Here is a 24,702-nt window from a genome sequence, read left to right as displayed (position 1 = left end):
AAGCTCTAAAAAAAAAAAAAACAAAACAAAAATTCTGTATATGAAGAACACAATTAATGAGATAAAAAATAATCTAGAAACCATGAAACATAGAGCTGACAGTATGGAGGACAGAATTAATGATTTAGAGAATAGAAATATAGAATATAGAAATGCTTCAGGTGGAGGAGAGAGAAATAAGATTTTTTTAAAAAATGAAAAAATTCTTTGAGAAATATCTGACTCATTTAGGAAAAGCAACATAAGGATTATAGATATTCCAGAGGGAGAAGCAAGGAAGAAAGGAGCAGAGAGCTTGTTCAAAGAAATAATAACTGAGAACTTCCCAAACCTGAGGAAAGAACTGGACTTACAAGTACATGAAGCCAATAGAACTCCTAATTACATCAATGCAAAAAGACCTTCTCCAAGGCATATAATACTAAAACCGGCAAAAGTCAATGACAAAAATATTAAGGGCAGCAAGGCAGAAGAAAATAACCTACAAAGGAACTCCTACAAGACTTTCAGCAGATTTCTCTGCAGAAACCTTACAGGCTAGGAGAGAATGGAATGATATATTCAAAATACTGAAAGACAAAAACTTTCAGCCAAGATTACTCCATCCAGAGAAACTATCCTTCAGATACCATGGAGAAATAAAAGATTTCCCAGATAAACAAAAGCTGGGGGAGTTCATCATCACTAGGCCTGCCTTACAAGAAACAATGAAAGGATCTCTCCCATCTGAAACTAAAAAGCAAAGGTTTACAAAACCTTGAGCAAGGAGATAAGTACATAGAATCAGAAAATTGCAGCTCTGTATCAGAATAGGTTAGTAAACAATTATAACGTAAAAGATAAAGGGAAGGAAAACATCAAAAATAACTATAAACACTTCATGTAGTCACAAGCTCACAACACAAAAAACAATTTGTGACAAGAATAATTCAGAAGGGGAAGAGGAATGGGATGGAAGCTGCTTAGGCTAATGGAGATAAGAAGCTATAGGAAAATAGACTAGCTCATCTATGAGATCTTCTTTTTTCTTTTTTTGCCAATGAAGATTCACCCTGAGCTAAGATCCATTTCCAATCCTACTCTTTTTTGGGTTTTTTTTGCTTGAGGAAGATTAGCCCTGAGCTAACATCTGTACCAATCTTCCTCTATTATTTTTGTATGTGGGACACCTCCACAGCATGGTTGGTGAGTGAAATAGGTCCATGCCCAGGATCCAACTCACAAACCCAGGCCACCAAAGTGGAACATGCAGAACTTTAACCACTAGGTCACAGGGCCAGGCCCTATGAGATCTTTTATACAAACCTCATGGTAACCACTAAACAAAAAATCAGAGCAGAACCACAAATCATAAACAGAAAACTCAGAAAACCATCACAGGAAACCACCAAACTGAAATGGCAGTCAGGAATGCAAGGGAAAAGAAACAAGGGAAATATAGAACAACCAGAAAATGAGAGATAAAATGGCAGTATTAAGCCCTCATATGTCAATAATCACTCTAAATGTAAATGGATTCAATTCTCCAGTAAAAAGACAAAGAGTGGCTGGATGGATTAAAAAACAAGACCCAACAATATACTGCCTCCAGGAAACACATCTCAGCTCTAAAGACAAACATAGGCTCAGAGTGAAGGATGGAAGACGATATTCCAAGCAAATGGCAAGCAAAAGAAAGCAGGTGTTGCCATACTTATATCAGACAAGGCAGACTTCAAGATAAAAAAGACAATGAGAGACAAAGCGGGGCAGTATATAATGATTAAGAGGACAGTCCACCAAGAGGACATAACACTTATTAATACATAAGCACCTAACACAGGAGCACCAACTATGTAAAGCAACTATTAACAGACCTAATGGGAGAAATTGACAGCAACACAATAATAGTAGGGGACCTAAACACCCCACTTACATCAATGGACAGATCATCCAGACAAAAAGTCAACAAGGAAACAATGGTTTTAAATGAAATACTAGACCAGATGGACTTAATAGATATGTATAGAGTACATCTATCCAAAACAGCAGAATGCACATTCTTCTCAAGTGCACATGGAACATTCTCAAATACAGACCATATGTTGGGAAACAAGGCAAGCCTCAATAAATTTAAGAAGGTTGAAATCATATCAGTACCTTTTCTGAGCACAATGCTGTGAAACTAGAAATCAACTACAAGGAAAAGGCAGAGAAAGTCATAAACGTATGGAGACTAAACAACATGCTACTGAACAACCATTGGATCAATGAAGAAACAAAAGGAGAAATCAAAAAACACCTGGAGACAAATGAAAATAAAAACACAACATACCAATTCTTATGGGATGCAGCAAAAGCAATCCTGAGGGAAATTTACAGCTCTACAAGCCTACCTCAACAAAGAAGAAAAATCTCAAATAAGTAATCTTAGACTACACCTAACAGAGCTAGAAAAAGAAGAACAAACAAAGCCAAAGTCAGCAGAATGAGGGAAATAATAAAAATTAGAGCAGAAATAAATGAAATAGAGACTAAAAAAAGGGTCAATGGTATTGATCCTTTGTATTAATGCAAAGAGCTGGTTCTTTGAGAATATAAATAAAGTAGACAAACCCTTAGCCAGACTCACTAAGAAAAAAAGAGAGAAGGCTTGAATAAATAAAATTAAAAATGAAAGAGGAGAAATGGCAACAGATACCACTGAAATACAAATGATTATAAAAAGGTACTATGAAAAACTGTATGCCAGCAAATTAGATAACCTAGAAGAAATGGATAAACTCTTAGACTCATACAACCTCCCAAAACTGAATCAAGAAGAAATAGAGAATCTGAGTAGACCAATCACAAGAAATTGAAACAGTAATCAAAAACCTCCCAAAAAACAAAAGTCCAGGACCAAATGCCTTCTCTGGATAATTCTACCCATTGTTCAAAGATGATTTAATACCTATCCTTCTCAAAATATTTCAAAAAATTGAAGAGAGAATGCTTCCTAATTCATTCTAAGAGGCCAACATTACCCTGATGCCAAAACCAGACAATGACAACACAAAGAAGGAAAATTACAGGAAAATTGCTGATGAACATATATGCAAAAATCCTTAACAAAATATTGGCAAATCAAACACAGCCATACATTAAAAGGATCATACACCATAATCAAGTGGGATTTATTCTAGTCACGCAGGGATGGTTCAACATCTGCAAGTCAATCATTGTGATACACCACATTAACAAAATGAGGAATAAAAATCACATGATTATCTCGTTAGATGCAGAAAAAGCATTTGACAAGATCCAACATCTATTTATGATAAAAACTCTCAATAAAATGTGTATATAAGGAAAGTACCTAAACATAATAAAGGCCATATATGACAAACCCACAGCCAACATCATACTCAACAGGGAAAAATTGAAAGTCATCTCTCTGAGAACAGGAATAATACAAGGTTGCCCACTCTTGCCACTCCTATTCAACACAGTACTAGAAGTTTTGGCCAGAGAAATTAGGCAAGAAAAAGAAATAAAAGGTCCAGATTGGAAAGGAAGAAGTAAAACTCTCACTCTTTGTGGAAAACATGATTCTATATATAGAAAACCCTAAGGAATCTAACAGAAAACTATTAGAAATAATCAACAACTATAGCAAAGTTACAGGATACAAAATCAATTTACAAAAATCAATTTCATTTCTCTACACTGATAACGAAGTAGCAGAAAGAGAAATCAAGAATACAATCCCATTTATAATCACAACAAAAAGAATAAAGTATCTAGAAATAAACTTAGCCAAGAGGTGAAAGACCTACCTACTGAAAACTACAAGACATTGTTCAAAGAAATTGAAGAAGACATAAAGAAATAGAAAGACATTCCACACTCATGGACTGGAATAAACATAGTCAAAATGTCCATATTACTGAAAGCAATCTACAGATTCAGTGCAATCCCAATCAGAATCCCAATGACATTCTTCATGGAAATAGAACAAAGAATCCTAAAATTTATGTGGAACAACAAAAGACCCTGAACAGCCAAAGCAAACCTAAGAAAAAGAACAAAACTGAAGGCATCACATATCCCTGACTTCAAAATATACTACAAAGCTGTAGTAATTAAAACAGCATGGTAAAGGCACAAAAACAGGCACATAGGTCAATGGAACAGTATTGAAAGCCCAGAAATAAAACCACACATGTATGGACAGCTAATCTTTGACAAAGGAGCCAAGAATATAAAATGGAGAAAGGAAGGTCTCTTCAACAAATGGTGTTGGGGAAACTGGACAGCCACATGCAAAAGAATGAAAGTAGACCATTATCTTACCCCAGACACAAAAATTAACTCAAAATGAATTAAAGATGTGAACATAAGACCTGAAACCATAAAAGTCCTAGAAGAAAATAAAGGCAGTACATTCTTTTACATCAATCTTAGCAGCATCTTTTCGAATACAATGGTCTATTCAGGCAAGAGAAACAAAAGAAAAAACAGACTACGTCAGACTAAAATCTTCTGCAATGAAAAAGACAACACAAGAGCTAGGAGAAAATATTTGCAAATCATATATCTGACAAGGGGTTAGTTTCCAAAATATATAAACAACTCATACAACTCAACAACAAAAAAAAAAATAATCCAATCAAAAAATGAGTAGAGGATATGAACAGACCCCATTTTTCCAAAGAAGATATACAGATGGCCAACAGGCACATGAAAAGATGTTCAACATCACTAATTATTAGAGAAATGTAAGTCAAAGCTACAATAAGATATCGCCTTACACTTGTCAGAATAGCTATAATTAACAAGACAAAAAATAACAAATATTGGAGAAGATGTGGAGAAAAGAGAACCCTCACATACTGCTGGTGGGAAGGCAAATTGGTGCAGCCACTATGGAAAACAATGTAGAGATTTCTCAAAAAAATTAAAAATAGAAATCCCATACGATTCAGCTATCCCACACTAGGTATTTATCCAAAGAACATGAAACCAACAATATAAAGAGATCTATGCACCCCTTTGTTCATTGCAGCATTATTCACAGTAGCCAAGACATGGAAGCAACCCAAGTTCCCATCCACTGATGAATGCATAAAGAACATGCAGTATATATATACAATGGAATACTACTCAACCATAAAAAAAGACAAAATCGTCCCATTTGCAACAACATGGATGGAACTTGAGGGTGTTATGTTAAGCAAAATAAGCCAGAGAAAGACAAATACCATGTGATTTCACTCATATGTGGAAGATAAACACATACTTGCATAAAGAGAACAGATTAGTGGTTACCAGAGAGGAAGGGGGTGTGGGGTGGGTGAAAGGGGTAAAGAGGCATCTATGTATGGGCACAGATTAAAAACTTGACTATTGGTGGTGAGCACAATGCAGTCTAAACAGAAACTGAAATATAATAATGTACACCTGAAATTACACAAAGTTATAAACCAATATGACCTCAATAAAATAATTTTTTTAATTTTAAAGAAAGAAATATTAAAGAAAGTTCTTCAGCCTGAAGACAACTGATAGCAAATGGAAATTCAGATCTACAGAAAGAATGGTGAATAGGGAAAATGGTATATTTGTGGGTAAATACAAAATATGTTTTCTTTCTTTTCTCAACTTCTTTGAAAGTCAATGGGCTGCTTAAAGCAGAAATAATAACAGTGTACTATAGAGTTTCTAACAGATGTGAAAATAAAATATAGGACAGCAATAGCAAAAAGGACAGGAAGGAACGTAAATAGAATTATATGAGAAGCGGTATAATGTTAATTCAAGATAGACTGTGATAAGTTAAGCAAGCATATTGTAAATCCTAGAGCAACAACTAAAAATAATAATAATACAAAGAGGTATAAATCAAAAGCCAATAGCGGAAATGGAATGAACTGCTAAAACGCTACTCAATTAACACAAAAGGAGTCAGGAAAGGTAGAACAAAGGAAGAAATAGCAGTGGGGACAAATAGGAAACAAAGAGTAAGATGGGGACTTCGACTCAAGCATATCAAGAATTATGTTAAGTATACATGGATTAAACCCTCCAATTAAAATGCAGAGATTGTCAGATAGGGTAAGATAGCAACACCCAAATAGGCTGTTTACAAGAGGTGTACCTTAAATGTACAAATATTCTGACATTAAAACTGAAAGGATAGATGAAAAAAATGGAAAGAATGGGAAAAGACAAAGAGTAAGCATGAGAAAGCTGTTACATCTATATTACACAAAGTAAACTTCAAGACAAAGACATTGCATGAGATAAAGAGCGTTACTTCACAATGATAATGGAATCAATTCATTGAGAAGATATAATGATCCTAAATGTGTGTGTTCTGAATGAAAAGTTCTCAAAATACATGAAGCAAAAATTGATAAAACTAAAGGGAGAAATAGACAAATCCGCAGTCATAGCTAGAGATTTCAACACTCTTCCCTCGGTAATTGATGAGTAAGTAGACAAAAAGTCAGTAAAAACAAAGGTTTGAGCAACACTATCAAACAACTTGACCTGACGACCTTTTATAGAACACTCCACCAACAATTACAGGATGCTCATACTTTTCAAATGCACATGGAGCATTCACCAAGATACGCCATATGCTGAACGATAAAACAATCTCGATAAATTTTAAGAGAATGGAACCATGGAGGGTATGTTTTCTGACAAAGCCTAATTAAATTAGGAATCAAAAACAATAAGGAAGAAGAGAGATAACACAAGTTACTAGAATCAGCAACGGCTGGACTTCACGACCGATCCTACAGACATTTAAAAAATGCTAAGTGAATATTATGTACAATTTAATGCCAATAAATTCAAAAACTTAGATGAAATGGACAAATTCCTTGGGGGAAAAAACTCAACAAAACTATCACAAAAAGTAATAGGGAATCTGAATGTCTCTAAATGCATTAAAGGAACCGAATCATAATTAAAAATCTTTACACACACACACACACACGCACACACACACACCAAGTCCAGATGGTTTCACTTGTAAATCCTGTCAAATACTTAAGGTAGGAATGATACCAAATCTACACAAACTCAAAAAACAGAGAAAGAGGAAACACTTTATAAGTCTTATTTTATGAGGTTAGCATAATAACCCCAATACCAAAACCTGACAAGGACGAGAAAAGTAATTTAAATACAATATCACTTATGAGCATAGATACAAAAATCCTCCACAAAATAATAGCAAATCGGATAGAGCAATATATAAAGAGGATGATAAATCGTGACCAAGTGGGGCTTATCCCAGAAATGCAAGATGGGTTCAGCATCTGTAGATGAGTCAATATCATTCACCATGTTAACAGAATAAGGGAGAAAAATCATGTGATCATCTCAATAGAAACAGAATACGTATTTGCCAAAACTCAATACTACTCGAAGATAAAAACTCTCAGCAAAGTAGAAATAGAAGAAAACTGCCTCATTCTGACAAGGGCATCTAAGAAAAACGTATGCCTAACATATTTAATCATGAAATAATGAACTCTTTCTTCCTAAGCTCAGGAATAAGGTGAGGATATCCTGTCTCTCCATTTTTTCCAACATTATACAATATAGAGTTTCCAGGCAATGTAGTGAAGAAGGAAAAGGAAAAGAAAAAGAATAAACACTAGAAAGGAAGAAGTAAAATTCAGCAATAAAAAGGAACAAACTACAATACATGCAAGAGCATGAATGAATCTCAAAAACACGCTGAAAGAAGCCAGACACAAAAGAATGCTTACTATAAGGTTCTATTTATATGAAATCCTAGACCAGGCAAAACTCATGTATAATGACAGAAAGCAGATAGTGATGGCCTGAGGGCTGGGGAGGGGGGAGTGACTGCAAGTAGGGAACATTTGGGGGTTAATGGAAATGTTCTGTATCTTGATAGAGTGGTTGTTACAAGGGTGTATACATTTGTAAAAATTCATTGACTTGTACTTTAAAATTGATGCATTTTATTATATGTCAATTATATCTTAATGCAGTTGATTTTAAAAGTAGAAAAAAATACATACCATTAAGAAAATGAAAAAGAAAAGCCACAAACTATGAAAGGTATTGAGAAAATATTCTCAATATATATATCTGACAAAGGACTTGTATCCAGAATATATGGAGAACTCTTACAGCTCAATAATAAAAGGAAAAAACAAGCAAGTCTTTTTAATAATAAGACATGTCACAAAGATAATATATAAACGGCCAATATGCACATAAAATTGTGCTCTCAATCATCAGTTGTCAGGGAACCGCAAATAGAAACAACAATGAGGTTCAACTATACACCTACAAGAATGTCTAAAATTTAAAATATGGACAAAATCAAGATTTGGCAAGAATGTGGAGTAACTAGAACTCTCGCACACTGCTAGTGGGAGTGAAGAATAGTATAACCACTCAGATTACAGGTTCACGGTTTCCCATAAAGTTAGACCTAGACCCATCTTACGAACCAACTGCTCTACTCCTCGCCATTTGCCCAGGAGAAATCAAAATACATGTCCACAAAATGACATATATAAATGTTAGCAGGGGCTTTTTTGTAATTACCAAACTTGGCGACAATCCAAGTGCCTGTCATCGGGAGAATGGATAAACAGATTGTAGGGTATTGGTACAACGGAAAACTATGCAGCAATAAAAAGAAAGGAACTGATGCATGCAACTATGGCGATAAATCTCAAAAACGTTGTGTTGAGCAAAAGAAGCCAGACACTAAAGAGCACATAGCGTAAGTTTTCATTTATATGAAATTCGAGAGCAGGCAAAGCCAACATACGGTGACAGAATTTGTAACAGCGATTGCCTGGGTGGGTGGGGGCCTGATTGGAAAGAGATGGGAAGAAACTTTCTGAAGTGATTGAAAATGTGCTATATCTTGATTGCAGTGGGGGTTGCATAGGTATACACATTTTTCAGAATGTGTTGAACTATGCACTGAAAATGCGTGCATTTTATTGCATTTTTTATTCTTCAATTAAAAGAGAAAGATAAGTATAAGGGACTTAGCTTGAGGCTTATTTCATAGTTAGTGCTCAAAAGCCACTGGTTCCCTCATTCTTCACTCCCCCCACCCCCCCAGCAGGTAGGTACCAGAGGTGCTAGAATATTTTATGGTCATTGGACCTCTGAGAATAAGAGTGTCATTTTCCCCAAAGGAGTTTGTCCGCGGCATGACACCGGAGAATTGCTCTAATCAGGGCCAAAGAGACTAAGTAACATTGCTTATGCCTAAAGCCATTTCATCTTGAACCTCCTCCACGTTTCGTCCTCCAGATCGAGGCCTGGGGTCGGAATGTCCCAAGCCAAGAGGATAGAATTTAGCCGAGTCATTCCAAGAGATGTGAGAGGACGAAGTGTGGAAGTGGGAAGACATGTGGTATGTGTAAGAGACTCTGAGAAGATCAGTCTTTATGGGAAGGTTATAAAAGATAAGATAGGAAGACTAGCATTGGAGCCAAATGGTGAAGGCCTGTGAGGTCAATGGAGCTTAGATTGTCATGTAGTGGATGCTCAATCATTGTTTGTTGATTGAATAAGTGAATGAATGAGCCACTGAGTCTGTCAAGGCTGAACCTCCAGGGCTGACAGCTCCCCCTCTCCCTGTCTTGCAGCTCACATACCTGCCCCCGCCGTGGGGTGAGTGCCGGTCCTCAGAGATGGGCCTCGACTTCTTCCCTGTTTACAGCATCACCGCCTGTAGGATTGACTGTGAGACCCGCTACATTGTGGAGAACTGCAATTGCCGCATGGTTCACATGCCAGGTCAGTGCCAGGGGCCTGCCAGCCGCAGGGCCCCGCTGGGACCTCCTGGGACCTTCTCTGCATTTCTCACCCTGATGGGAAACACTTTACCCTCTCCACGAGGATCCAAAGGGATGTCGTTCTGGAAAGACTGTTCTGTTATTTGGTTCCTAAACATTTAAAGGGAAGATAGAAACATCCAGTCTAGCAACCAAGACAGCATCCTGGTGTCCAGAAGCGTCCAGATGTTTGGAGAACATTCCTCCCAATGCTCATGTGTTTGCTAATTATCTGCCGCTCTTACATCCTAGAGATTAGTGTCCAGATATCTGGATGCTCACAATTCTTGCATCCTGATATGGTACACATTCAAACATCCAGATGTTTGTTGCTTTCATCCAGATGTTTCCCTTCTTGCATCCAAATGTCTAGCACTCTTTCAAATGAAGCAAAAGTCCATCAGCGAGCAAATAACTGTGCGTGTCCTGACATTTCTGCTGTCGGAGTGACAATGCGTGCAGCCATCTCGTCAGAGGCGGCCAGCATGTCAGAGGCAGAAGTGCGGAGGGGGCGCTCACCGGGCCGGAAGAGTTTGGTGTTGTGGCATAGCAGGATGACTGCGGCTAAGGCAGGGGCCGTGGCTTCTCATTCAGGTTCCCCCACTCACCTGCAGTGTGACTGGCACCACTTAGTAAACCTCTCTGTTCTCACCTTCATTATCTTTAAAACAGAATCATTAGCTGTTATGAGGACAAAATTAGGATATAGAAATGCTTGTAAACTGCGAAAGTCAGTGGTTGCTGTGTTAGCACATAGAGAGAAGAAACCTAAAGTCATGTTGATTGAAAACATACTATATGCCAGGAACTTTGCTATTATATTTAATGGCTACCATTTCGTGCTTATATCATCCTTTATTTAACTTTATTTAACTAAATTCTTTAAAGGTATGCTTTTTGGTGAAGAAGATTGGCCCCGAGCTAACATCTGTTGCCAATCTTCCTCTTTCCACCCCCCGCCCCGACCCCGACAAAGCCCCACCACATAGCTGTAGATCCTCGTTATAAATCATTCTAGTTCTTCTATGTGGGATGCCACCACAGCACGGCTTGAAGAGTGGTGTGTAGGTCTGCGCCCAGGATCCGAACCGGGAAACCCCAGGCCACTGAAGCAGAGCGCACAAACTTAACCACTGGACCACGGGGCCACCCCTTATTTAACTAAATTCTTATGTCCGACATTTAGTTCACTACCACTTGTTTTCCGTAATAACCAGTGCTAAAATGAACATCTTGTAGCGAAATTCTGAATTATTTCAGTAGTCATCAGTAATTTCTTTAGTAATCTAAGATTAGAATTATTGATCTTTAAAATTGCCCCTGAGCTTCCTAGAAAGACAGAGCAAAAAGGGAAACACATCAGTTAATTGTTATTATTGGAAAGGAAGAAGCATGTCAGCTCTTCAGCCCATGAAAAAAATTTTGGAGGAAATGGTAAAGAAAAGACACTGTGGTGGACTTTAACTTTAGCACTTGGTAAAAGAAAATAAAAATGTCCTGGATTTCAACAAGGAGAGGCCAGAGAGGAGAATCCGGCGCTGGCGAATGTTCCTTGCCTCATGCTCAGACTGGGTCACCAGCCAGTGAGGTTTCCCCCGTGGAAACTGAGCCTAACGCAAGCAGTAGAGATTTTCATCATTCTGCTCACGACACCGTTGCTGGCATCTTAATTACTAATGTGGAATGAAGGTCAAAGCAAAGAGACTTACACAGCAGCCCTTGCTCCCGTGAGGCCGTGTGGGCGGTGGATGGAGCCCTCGCCTCGGGCTCAGACTGCCCTGGGTTCAAAGGGCACCTCCCTCACGGCTAGCTCTGTGTCCTGGGAAGGCAGGATACCTAGGCCGAAGTGTCTCAGGGGTAAAACAGATACACTGCTTCCTACTTCCAAGGATACGGGTACCGGTTAAAGGCAACAATGCATGGCCGGGACTTGCGAGTGCTCACCAGCGCCTCCCCACTTCCAGCCATCAAGGCTTTCTCACCAGTCACCTATGGGAGTTAGTTGGACCTGCTCAGCAGCCTGGGAGAAGTCAGCCAGGCAGTTCCCGTAGTCACCTTCCCAAGGTCACAGAGCACACCAGAACCAAACTTCTGCTCTGGGTCCTGCTCCCCTGCTGCCCACAGGCAGCCCTGATCCATGGCTCCCTCCTGACTGTCCACTGGACTGTCCACTGGGGGACTGTTGCCCCTCCCCCATAGCGGCATGCACTCACTCCCCACAGGCCCAGGAGGGAGGTGTTGCTGCCCGAGCACCTCTCCCTGTGTTTCTTCTTTGCAGGGGATGCCCCGTTCTGTACCCCTGAGCAGCACAAGGAGTGTGCAGAGCCTGCACTAGGTCAGTACTGGGACAGATGGAATGCGGGGGGAGGGGGGCCTTGAGGTTATGACCTTGGAGACCTTCTGGGTGTGGGAGAGAGATGGGTGGAAGGGGGAATGGAGAAGGATGAGGGGAAAGAGGCTGGACAGGATGGGGTTGCTGCAGAACAAGGGAGGGAGATGGAAAGCAGGAAGGAGAGCAGGGTGGAGGACGGAGTTGATACAAGTGGCTGAAGGCTGGCAGGGGCACTGGAGGAGAGGAAGGGGGCAGATTTCAGAGGGCACTGAGGGATGCAGAGGAGGGGACAGAGGTGGAGAGAGGAGGGACCCTAGGCAGCCAGGTGGGCACCTGATGGAGCCTGGCGGTACCTCCCCGCACACACTCTGATGGTTCCCATGAGGAGGCCCAGGTTATTCCGAAGCAGTCCTGTCTTTGCATGCTCCGTTGAGTGGGGGAAGGGGTGGGGCAAGGCTGGGTGTGCAAATGGAAGGCTCGGAGCACTCCCCCTCCTCCGCCTGCTGGGCGTTTGCAGTTTGGAATAACTCTGCTGGTCCCCGTTCCGCTCCCGCTGGAAAACTGTGGGCAAGCACGCACAAGCTGTAACCCCAAACTTAGCCTCTCTCCGAACCTGGGAAATGGTTATCATCGAGACAAACAGAGAGAATTTTAAATCGTATGGACTCAAGTTTGTTCAGCAGCAGCACTTGCTAGAACGAAGTGGGGGCAGCTCTGGACTCACACCCAGATGCCTCCAGGAGGACTGGCTGCAAGGAGAGGGAGCGACTCCTGAGGTGTGCAAAGGCTCAGCCTCTCTTTGGAGTAAAGAATCAACAAAATGCATGGGTAGCCAGGCACACCGAGATGGTTAGAGGAAAGGGGGAGGGAGGAAAATGATGCCTTTAACCACTCCATCCTGAATGGAAGAAGAGGACAAGGAGAGAGGTGTTCCAGATGTGGGGAGGTTGCTTCTAGGAAAAGGAAACGAGAATCTGCCTGCATGCTAACCCAGCGGGCGGAGGAGGTGCGCACCGGCTATCGGGGAGCCCCAGAGAGAATACCACGGAGCCCCGGGTTTCAGATAAAACAGTTTCCCATGTATGCCTTTGACGGGCAGCCCACTTTGTGGATGAGAACACTGAGGCTAGGAGCAGAGAAGAAGGGCCTGGGAAGTTGAGGGGGCCAGGACTCCTTTGGAGCACATTCTCCGAAAGCGGTACCTTTTCGACAATTTTTAAAGGGCAGCATGACAGTAAAGGGAGCAGAAGGAAGACAAGACCAAGAGTAACATAGGAAGTGGGCGCTTATTTATGAAAGCTCACACCTTCGTGGACCTGTAGCAAGAGCCAGTTCGGCTTCTCTCTGCAGCCCCCCACCCCTCACCTCCTCCCAGCTCACATCTCTGCTGCTGGGCCCCAGTCACTCTGGGTCCAGAGGCCCCAGTTCCCACACCTGACTAAGCCCCGCCTCCCTCTCCCCTCCAGGTCTGCTGGCGGAGAAGGACAGTAATTACTGTCTCTGCAGGACACCCTGCAACCTGACCCGCTACAACAAAGAGCTCTCCATGGTGAAGATTCCCAGCAAGACGTCGGCCAAGTACCTCGAGAAGAAGTTTAACAAATCAGAGAAATATATCTCGTAAGCTAAGTGGGCGTGGAGGGCGGTGGGCGGTGGGCGGGGCGGTCAGGGGAGTGGATGAGGAGGAAATTGGGAGCAGTTGAAGAATCGAGCAAAGGTAAGCAGTTAGTTCCATTTGGCAGATGTTAATTGAGCACCTACTGTGTGCCGAGCTCTGTGCTCAGCACTCAGAAAACAAGAAGACAAAGATGATTAAGACACAGCCCCTGCTTTTAAGGAGCTCACAGTCTTGTGGGGAGACAAGTACACAACTGAGTGCTGTGTGGGCTTTCATGTAGGCTGATCAGGCAATCAGAGAAGTGGTTGCTACACTGAATGGAGATGCAGTCAAGGAAGCTACAGAGATTTTTTTAAAGGATGTATAGGAGTTTTCCAGGCAGGTTTTGCACATTCTGTTCCCTCTGCCTGGAATGCTTTTCCTCTCACTCTTCACCTAACAGGTTCCTCATTGTGCAGGTCTCCATTTGAACGTCTTCTCCTCAGACAGCTGCATTTTCCTCCCGGTATTTTCCTTTATAACACTCACTGCCCGTGTGTAATTCTATATTCGTGTACGTGTGTGTGTTTCCTTGTTTATTACCTGCCTGCCGCACTCGATGGAAAGCTCCCTGAGGGCAGGAACCTGTCTCTTTTGTTCTCTGCTGTGGAGTGTCTGGCACAGAGTCGGTGCTCAAAAAATATCTTTTCAGAGAATAAATGAGTGAAAGACATAGGGGAAGAGAGAGTCCTGGGCAGAGGCACAGCACAGAGCATCAGCTCAGGGCACATGAGCGAACTGCAAGAGGAAGCTGGGCCAGGTGGACATGTCAGAGCCAGAGGGTCCTGTAGGCTGGGGAGGGGGAGGGGAGGGTGGGAACAGGTGCGGGGAGTGGACTTTGCAGCTGAAGAACCTCAAGCAGGTGAGTGACAGGCTCCAGTTTGTATTTGAGATCACTACTCCCCAGTAGAACTTTCTGCAGCCATAGAAATGTTCTCCATCTGTGATATCCAACGTGGTAGCCACCAACCACATGTGGCTAGTGAGCATTTTACATGCAGCCCGTGTGACTGAGGAACTGAACTGGAATTTTATTTGCTGTGAGTTAGCTTGGCCGTTGGAGAAAGATCCTTCAGGCGGCAGTAAAGACGACTGATGAGAAGCCAGATGGGCAGAAGGGAGCCTGGTAGGAGGCAATTGCCGTAAACCAGGCAAGAGATGGCGACGCTTTGAATAGAGCCTCTGGAGCCCCGCACGGAGAGGAGGATTTGCTTCTCTCTCCCCAGCCACTCCCTCCTGCCAACACAGTCACCAAACCCCATCCTGGGACAGCTTTCGCTCAGCGGCTTGAAAACAGGGGGCATCGAGGGCGTTGTGAGCAACGCTGAAGGAGATGGGGAATTGCGGAAGGTGCCGGGCCCTGCTGCTTAGCAGACATTCTGCTGGCAATGATGACTTTTCCTGCCAGGATGAGTCTCATTAACACACCTGCCAAAAGGAGCAAGAGGGAACCAGTGCTTCCGCCAGAAACCTCCCCAGCGGCATATAGGTTTGCTCCCTAAAAATGCTCCCTGGCTCAGGCAGCAGGCTTGGCAATACCAGGGTAGGGCCTCCCCCGAGGAGAAGCTTGTATAAATCCCAGTAGGAAATGGGGGCCTCTCAGGAGTGGGCAGGGGAGGCCAGCAGTGACGGGCAACTGAGCTCACCTGCAGGTCAGCACCCAGGCCAACCCTTTGAGGGCCCAGAGGCCAGGAAGCCAGGCAGGGATCCTGGAGAGGATGCAAAGAGAGGGGCGATAGAGATAAGGGGCCAAGCAGGGCAGCCCCCCTTCGCCTCCAAGTCCTGTGAAGAGCACTGGGCCGGGAGTCAGGACTCCAGGTTTCCAGCCCAGCTCTGCCATTAACCAGCTGTAACTTCCGGCCAGTTGTTTTGCTTCTCTGGGCCTCAGTTTCTCCATCTGTCCACGGGAAAATTGTCTTAACTGATCCCTGTGGATCCTGATGGTTCTGACCGTGGTCCTGAATATTCCCTCTGCAGAGAGAACATCCTGGTTCTGGATATATTTTTTGAAGCTCTCAATTATGAGACAATTGAGCAGAAGAAGGCGTATGAAGTTGCTGCCTTACTTGGTAAGTCAGAGTGTCAGCTGCACAAATGTCCACATCGAATAGGAGGTGGAGGGGAGGGGCATGGTGGGTGGGCGGGCGGGTAGACAGACGTATGAGCCTTCTGATGAGTCTAGCCGTTTAATTCATTAGTTACGCCCTCTTTCCTCACACTACTCCTGTCCCAGGACAGGAAGAAGTCCAGTGTGGGTTTTAGGCTCAATCCAATCCTCCATCTAGTCCTCCGTTTCCCCATGGACACAATGAAGCAGGTGAGCTCAAAGGTCACTCAGGGCCTTCCCAGAGCCGCCCTCTTGGATTCCGTGGTCTTCTGCCCCCAGGTTGGAGTGAGAGCCCTGGGGCCGTGGTGGGAAAGCAGAGCTGTCAGGCGGAGGGAAGGCTGAACTAGGGGGCTCCCCAGGCAGCAGCACCCTGAGGGCCCTTGATGGAGCCCCCACCCAGAAACCAACATTGCTGCTTGGAGAAGGCCAGGTGTCCCCCTGGACTGAGAGTCCTTTGTCAAACACAAAAGAAGGGTGATGCATCCCCAGATAGCTACAAAGTTGACTGCCAACCCACACGATTCGTGTCAGCTCCCCTGGCCCCATCAGCACGTCATGGAGGCAGGGAGTTCATTTCAACCCTGTCCCAGCCCAGCACAAAACTCACAAGACCCCTCAAGGTGGACAGTGAAAAGACAGTTCTCATTGTCTCTGTGAGCTGAACCAGGTAAGCGTGGCATCCTGGGGGGGTGGGGGCAGGTACCTCCTACCTGGAAATGTAAGGGAAGAGCTGCTGCACACCAGCTGGGAGAATGTGAGCAAACGGCCTCACCTCACTGACCCTCAGCTCCCTCGTCTGTAAAATGAGTCTAATAAAACCCACTGCATGATATGTTGTGGTGGTGAAGTGCGATAAAGCCCCGGTCCACAGAAGTTTCATAAATAGTAGTTTCTGGCACCTGGACAGTCATGCCAGGGGCCCAGGGGCCCAGGGCCCAGCTGGTGTTTCCAGGTGCCGTCTGAGCATTTCTGCACCTCTCCCAGGAGACTAGGGAATGCGCCCCCAGTCTGGGCTAAGATGGTCGTCACTCAGTCCTCGGAGGCTGTTGTGGCCAAAGGGACTGAGCCAAGAGACTCGTGCCCTGGCCCACAGTAGAGATGGTGCGCCAGAAATGTAGGTGCCGTCGTCTCACCCCTGTCACATTTATTTCCTAAAGATGACTGAAGACGTGCTTTCTCAGCTCCCCTCCGCTTCCCACCCCTCCCCTCCCCAACACAGGCTCACAGTCACACATACACACACACACACACACACACACACTCATGCACAGCACAGAGGGCCTGAGCTCCGAATCTGTCAGGAGGAATAGCTCGTCTCTGATCAGATATGAGGATGAACGTGTTGCCAGCATCTTGCTCCCACCCAGAATAGCCCGCTGAGAAACTCCTGCTGCCATCTGTACCTCCTGTGATGAGAGCGTGCGCTCGCAAACCCTCCGCCATCAGGCCCAGTCAGGCCCTCTCGCCACCACGGGGCTCACCCTCACTTCAGTGCGCACTGCACGTGTGTTCGCGCTCCACATGGCACATCCCACCCCACCCCACACACACGCACCACGGTGAGCCACACACACAAGTGCACGCCGGCACAGACCCATGTGCCAGCCACACAGCTAGAGGCACATGCCCCGCGTGCCTATACACTCACGCTCATTACATATACCCGCCTATGCACGCAATCACACTCATACCTGCACATGCTCACACATGTTCCGCACATTTGGAAACACCATGCCCACCTCCACGAAGCCACACTTACACTTAGACACACTTGATGTACCTACCCTAGACATAGAGAGCCACCTACATCAAGCCATCAATGGCCAGACATACTGCCAGCTTCTGTGCAAACACACACAGCACACGTCCCACCCTCAGTCACACTGCACGCATGGGTGAACACACACCTCACACCTGACATGCACGTACATAAGCACACTCTCCCCAATAATGTCCCCATTAAGGACATTAGAGAGAGCAGTGGGGGAGGAGAGGAAAGAGAAGGAGCCATTCCAAGCACAGCACCAAGACCCACCAGCAAGAGCCCCCTCCCCACCCTCTCGGCTTGCTCCCCTGGGGATATGGTTTTTGGGCTCCTCTCAGCCATAATCTGGGGAGGAGAAGGGAGATGTACCCACCAGAAAGTTCTCAGACCAAGAGGTCAGCCTGGACTCTCCAGTGGGACTTTACACCCACCTTCAACAGCACCCCTGGCTCCCAGCGCTCTCCCCAGCCCAGCCCAGCAGCTGACAGTCTTAGGGGTTACTGCTGGAAAGGATTTCAGTTGTCTCCTCCATCCCCTCTCCCAACCACCTCCATCAGCAAATGTGCTTTGAAGGCAAAGCTATTGAGAAGGTCAGGGCTTATCAAACCACACAGCAAGCTGGTGGCCACTCTCCAGACTCAGAGCCGCAGAGCCCTCTGCCCCATCACACTGCCTCTGGAGCAAAACATCCAGAGACGCCGGGTGAATCTTGGAGAATCTGCTAACAGCTTCTCAAATAGGGACTCACCCTCTGCAAATGCCCAGTGAATGTGCATAGTGTTTTGCACTCAATTTCAGGAGGTCTCCAACCATCTGAAGCTCCCACAGGAGAGTGACTCTCAGACTCTGGAGGACCAGAGAGCCACTTGGGAACTTAAAAATCTTGACTTCCAGACCCCAACCCCAGAGATTCTGATTTTATAAGCCTAGAGTGGGTGCAGGTAGCTACACTGGATGCAAGTCTCCCAGGAGTTTGATGCAGGGGGATCTGGAGACCATTCTAGAAAGACTTTGGTCAATATGGGATTTTTGTCCCATACACCCCAGGAGAAGAACCTCTGCTCTGGAAAGAAGCCAAATTGAACATTTACCTTCAGTGCAAAGGGGGACATAGGGGGTGCTTCGTATGACCTGATCCCAAGGATGAGAGGTGCTCCCAAGGTGTCCCAAGGCCATGTGATGATTTGGTGGGTAGATGGGTCTCTTGTGCCACTGGTCCAGAGGCCCCCACTCAGGGCACCTGACACATGTGTCTCAGGCTAGACTGTGCCCTCTCCCCAGGCAAGGACCACACATGTCTTGTGTCTATTCCCAACCCAGAGCCAAAGGAGGGCTCACCCAGTGTGGCTCTGAGTGAAAGCCCATTAGCCTATGAGACCTATTCTAGGCCCCTCCAATAAGCATTCGGGTTAGCTCCCATCCCCAGTGGGTGCTGACAACCATCTGCTCTCAGAGTTGCGCAATGAGGGAGGCTCATTGTCAAAGGCTGGCCTTCCAGTTACAAGGCCCAGGCTCCCCTTTCAGAAGGTCTGGTTTCTGAGTTCTTAGTCTGTTCACCCCTTCTGGGAGCTGTGTGAGTAAAGCCACATCTTTGGTCTTCTCTCTCTCTTTCCAGGTGATATTGGTGGTCAGATGGGACTGTTTATTGGTGCTAGTATCCTTACAATACTAGAGCTCTTTGATTATATTTATGAGGTAAGATTTGGGATTGCTTGTGGGGAAATGACCATAAGCTGGTCCCCTCATCCTGCCCCCATGTCCAGAACCAAAGTGTGGGGGAGAGGATGGCCTCTTTCCACCAGGGCCTGCTCTCTCCTCCCTGTCCATGGATATTGTCTATCACCGAGTCCTAGACATGTGGGAGGGGTGGGTGTAACAGGGATGGAAGCCACAGCCCTGTCCTCAGGGAGCTGGAAGAGCTGTGGGCTGTCCACACTCCCAGGGAGGGAGGGATGGGAAGGGTTGAGAAGGAGAAGAGACGGTGCTGAGGCTAGCTCTGAGCCCCGCGATGGCGAGGCCGGATGTGGTGGCTTCATACATGAGTGTGTCTGCACCCACACACTCATACCACATGCACACACACGCACCACACACATATCTATCACACACACTCACACTACTCACAAATACACACACTATATGCACACACATATACAACACTCACACCACATGCACACACGCACACCATTCACACACATATCACATACCCTTATACAGTACTCACACACACACTGCTCACAAATACACATACATCATACACACACCCCACACACATGCACACACACCACTCACACATAAACCACACACACCCCACGTTTACACCACCACTCACACATATACACCACATTCACACACACACGCCCCTGCCCTCTGGGTGGCCTGTCACCTGCGTAGTGCATTCCATGACCCAGGCAGCTTTAGGGGAGGGGCATTTTCTGGTGATCCTCATCAATCCAGAGCAAGAAGAACAAGGACACACCAGCCGCGTCTGACTGGTGACAGGCTGGGGAGATGTCTCCCTCAGAGGCAGCTGGAACAGGGCCCCTGAAAGCTTCTTGAACCAGGAACAGTGCCTCCGGCATTGAGAGCTCCTGGTGTTCGTCAGCCTTCCTCCTGCATCACCCCCAGAGCCAAACTGGCTCCAGTGGGTCTGGAATTCCTAAGGCGTACCCAGGCCCTATGCGCTCCCCAGGACCCTGAGCATCAGCCCAGCACGCAGAGCCTGCAGAGCAGAGCCCACCTCCCAGAGAGCACTGTCAACGGCCAAAGGCCCCTGGAAATCACTGTGGGGAGCTAGAGGAGCCCTGTGACCAGGGTTCCCTGGAGTGCCACACCCTTCCTCTTAGCAGGGTAACCTTGTCCCTAAGCCCAAATCAGGTCCCGTGGCCAGATACTATTCTGCTTTATTAATTTTTGTGAAAAGCTGTACAAAGCTATGAAAATTGGATCACACCAGGTGACATATTTAATAACTACCCTTTACTGCTAAGAATAAATGGTTATGAACTCAAGCATGCCCTATCTTGTGAACTATGGAGTTGTCAGCCTAGAAAGTGATGAGTAATCCTGTTCCCCAGGCCCAGCCTCAGGAAGGGGTCTCCCAGGCTGCTCCTGAGGACAGACGGGGAGCCAGCCGTGCCAGCACATACCGCTTATCCACACCCTCCATCCACAAGAGGAAGCAGTCCACACTGTGAGACAGGGCCCTCCCGTGACCTCTTCCAGGCTCTCGCTCCTGCACCAAAACCCCGTTTCAGCCAAAAGATTGGGGAGGGCCTCCTAGAGCTGGCTGCCAGGCTGGGCTCCTGCGCGGTTTGTCCAGCCCCAGCCCAGGCAGCCGCTGTGGGTGCCCAGCCGAGCCCAGTGGAGAGAGGCCTCTCGACCTTGGCATCCTTCTCCCAACCCCAACAACCCCTCCCTGCCTTTCTTGCAGCTGATCAAAGAGAAGCTGTTAGACCTGCTTGGCAAAGAAGAGGACGAAGTGAGCCACGATGAGAATGTGGTAAGAGCAGCTCGTGGGATGTAGGCTGTTTTGTTCCTCTGACTTCTATAGCCATAGGAAACCACATATTGGGGCAGGGCGGGAGGGGCGTCCCTGGCCTCACACCTTTCCTTGGCTTGCGACCACCGGTCAGCTCCCAAATCCAAGGACACTCCAGCCGAGCCTTGAGTCTCTCTCTGAGTCTCATCCCAAAGCCCACTAGTAAGCCGTGAATGCAACGGATACCAGGGGATGCTTCCAAGGGTAGGTCCTGCCCAGCCCCGTCCAGCTTCTCCCAGACCAGAGGGCAACGCCCCTCATCTCGTGCCTGGGGAGAACCAGAGAGGCTGCGCGTAGGTCTGCTCCCTTATTCTCTGCGGTGGCAAAAGGCAAGCATGATGTCCCTGGTACTCTCCTCCCTTTGAAGTAGACATAGGGTGCGGGGCACTGTGAGGTTGGTAGTAGCGATAATACCCCTTCTACCAGGTACGTGTCAGGCTCTGTGCTACGTGCCTGAAGAATGCCATGTCGTTTCAGCTGTACAGTCACCCTAGAGAAAGGTCTATTTTTATCTCCATTTTGTATTTGAGGCAGTTGAGGCCCAGAGGCCAAGGTCACATGGCTGGTGAGTATCAGAGCTGAACACAAGGTGCCCCTAACCACTGTCCTACTTTGCCTCTCTTTCCTGAGCCAGACAGGCAGCACCTCTGAGGGCTGTCCCTTCTCCTTCCCAAACTCAGTGGACAGACACAGGGATCACTGGCTTTCCCTGGGGTCAGCACTTCTGGCCCTGAGAGGACCACGCCCATTGGGTGGCCACCGCCCCCTCAAAGTCAACAAATCCAGAAGGGATCCCAGCACCTCCCACTTCTGTTCCAGACGCTATTTCTCTACCCATCTCCCAGGCTGCAGATCCTGCTTTAATTCTCTCGGGCCCCTGTTAGCAGCCTCTGTTAATAGAAGACAGGGTCTGTTGAGGGGAGGGTGGTATGGAAGGGGCCCAGGCTCTGACTCAGCTGACCTGGCTGGATCCCAGGTCCCTGCTTCCTAGCTGTTTGTATGGGGACAAGTCGCTTAACATCCCTGAGCGTCTGCCTAATCACAGAGACCTCGGAGGCTTGTCATTCGGATTAAGTGAGACCAGGCCTGCAAAGCAATCAGCAGGTGCCTAGTTTACAGCAAGTGCTCGGCTTGTGGAGGTTCCCTCCCCCAACCCCTCCTTTGCTCCTGCCTTCAGAATGTCTCAGAGTCACAGCCTCCCCTCCATGCCCTCCCCCATCCACAGCCCCGTCCTCAAGTCTCCCCCAATATCTTGGCACAGCCTCCTGGCTAGTCTCTTTGCTCCCATCCCTCCCAGCCTCCTGCCCACCGCAGCCTGGGAATCGCCCCAAAGATTCATGGCCATCTCAGTCCCACCCTGCTCAGGGACCCAAGAGGACTTCTCCCTGGGGCCAGCCTAACCCTAAAGGTCCTTGGGGCAGCTCTGGTTCTGGCTGTTGGGACCCTCTGCCCTTCCTGCTTGGAGTCAGCAATTGGCACCCCTTGCCCCAGGCCAAGCCACGGGCTGCTCCTCCTCCACCCCAGGTAGGCCCCCCAAGGAGACCCCCAAGGACAAGGCCAAGAGGGGCCCTCCGGCCCCAAAGCTAGACACCACTCAGATGTGGCTTCAGGTGGCACATCAGGGGACCTCTAGGAGAGAAGGTCAAACCAGCTGCTAAACCCCATCACCAGGGAGCCCTCTCCCCACCCTGGGGGGCACCTAGGTGGACAACGATGAGGATTCTGAAGGCAGTGAGGCCCCTGCAGCCTCATGCCCCGAGATGGCAAACAGGCGCATGAGACGTCTGGGGTGGGAGCAGCACCGCCCCGGCAGAGCCCGGAAGTGGGGAGCACAGATCCCAGGGCTGCTGGTGGCATCGTGATGAATTTTTGCCAAATGAATGTAAACATCCACTTCCGCTTCCCTCCAGAGCACTTGTGACACGATGCCAAACCACTCTGAAACCATCAGCCACACTGTGAATGTGCCCCTGCAGACGGCCCTGGGGACCTTGGAGGAAATTGCCTGCTGACAGCCCCCGGACCACCCGGCACCCCCAAAACAGACCTTGAGGCTCAAGACCCAGGACAGGGGACCGCAGGCTCAGGTGGAATGGCCCCTGGCGACGGAAAGAAGCAAGAGCCCCCTATGCACACATAGCAAACTATCTGCCAAACCTCGCTCCGGCCGCGGCTGACATGACGCGTCCTCGGGCCCCGCCGTGCGTCCCTCCGAGGAGAAACTAGTCACACTCTGGAACTGTCCAAAAACCAACCTGCCATCACATCTCACTGCCAGATGTATAAAGCACCTGCATGCCCAGACTTCTCACGGCGCCACCTCCACGTCTGTCTCTGTATGTGACACTCCTCTGTGTGGCGTCCAGCAGCCGCTCTGCAGCCATGCGGTGGACCAGGTTCCAACCCAAAGTCACCCTGAGGCCACGCTGGAACCACAACTGCCCAGTCTAGAGGGAAACCGCAGACCTCTTGACGACGTCCGGTCCTTGTGTAGTCTGTGAAGGTTCTCAACCTGCCCACAAACCCCTTTCCCCGCAGCTGACCCAAGGGGTGACCAGGGCCACCCCCCGCCCATCCCAGCGCCTGTGATCGAGGCATGGTGGCTTGGGTGACTCCGGGACTCCTCCGCAGCGCCCCCGTCATTCTGCTCTCCCTGTGACACGGCTTGTACAGTCTGATTCTCTTTCTTTGGGGCTTTTTGGTTTGTCTGTCAGAAATCTGTTCTGTTTTATTCTGTTTTCTGATTTTTGGTTTCGATGTTCTGAGGTTTGGTTCAGTTCGGTTTTTCCATTTTCTCTGGCGTTTATTTATTTGTGCTTCCAATCACAGTCATATTAAAAGCTGGTCTTGTGGAAATGGCTGTGTCCCTTCTGCATTTTCCCCACACTCAGGTCTCCCTCCCCGTGGGCTTGGGAAAGGGCCAGACCAGCCCAGTCCAAAACCACAGATTTTATATATGTGTGTATATATATATATATATATATATATATATATATATATATATGTATATATATATGTATATAAAGTTTTATGCAGCAACACTTACCTTTACAAAATGTGTACACTCTATATTCTAGCCTATTGTCCATCTTTAAAACCTATTGATCGTAACCTTGTCAATGACTTCACGACCCACTAAGGGGTCGCAGCCCATGGTCTGGATGACACTGCCCTGGACCATAGGCATGTGGCATGAAGGGGGAGGCAGAGAAGTCTGCCCAGACCCGAAAACCATAGGAGGCCTCATATCCCTCTGCTCTTCGTCTTCTGTCCCAGCTCCTCCTGACCCCATCAGTGAATCCCGGCTGGACACAGGCCCAGCGTGGCCCCCCTCACACACCCCTGCCTTTCTCGACCCTCTCCACACCCCACCTCCTCACCCCCATCAAACAGACCCGCATGTCCCTGCAAAGGTCACATCTTCCTCCCATGACTCCTGAGAGGATGGCCAGGTGGGAAAGGAGGTTGGGAAAGTCCTTCGCTGG

The 24,702-nt window shown here is 46.8% G+C and overlaps 1 protein-coding gene across 1 annotated transcript in view; it reads left to right on the top strand.

The window, feature by feature from the left end:
* Window positions 1-23,229, top strand: part of ASIC2 (acid sensing ion channel subunit 2) — a 1,001,375-nt gene extending 978,146 nt beyond the window's left edge. Inside the window, exons 4-10 of the mRNA XM_046676821.1 lie at window positions 9,627-9,777; window positions 12,094-12,150; window positions 13,614-13,767; window positions 15,782-15,873; window positions 19,292-19,371; window positions 21,110-21,178; window positions 23,128-23,229. Coding sequence (XP_046532777.1) covers window positions 9,627-9,777; window positions 12,094-12,150; window positions 13,614-13,767; window positions 15,782-15,873; window positions 19,292-19,371; window positions 21,110-21,178; window positions 23,128-23,229 — 705 coding nt within the window. The remainder of the gene's footprint in view (window positions 1-9,626; window positions 9,778-12,093; window positions 12,151-13,613; window positions 13,768-15,781; window positions 15,874-19,291; window positions 19,372-21,109; window positions 21,179-23,127) is intronic.
* Window positions 23,230-24,702: the final 1,473 nt, after the last annotated feature.

This window comes from Equus quagga, chromosome 11 (assembly GCF_021613505.1).
Source record: "Equus quagga isolate Etosha38 chromosome 11, UCLA_HA_Equagga_1.0, whole genome shotgun sequence".
NCBI classification, from domain to species: Eukaryota; Metazoa; Chordata; class Mammalia; order Perissodactyla; family Equidae; genus Equus; species Equus quagga.
This window is presented reverse-complemented; position numbering and strand designations above follow the sequence as displayed.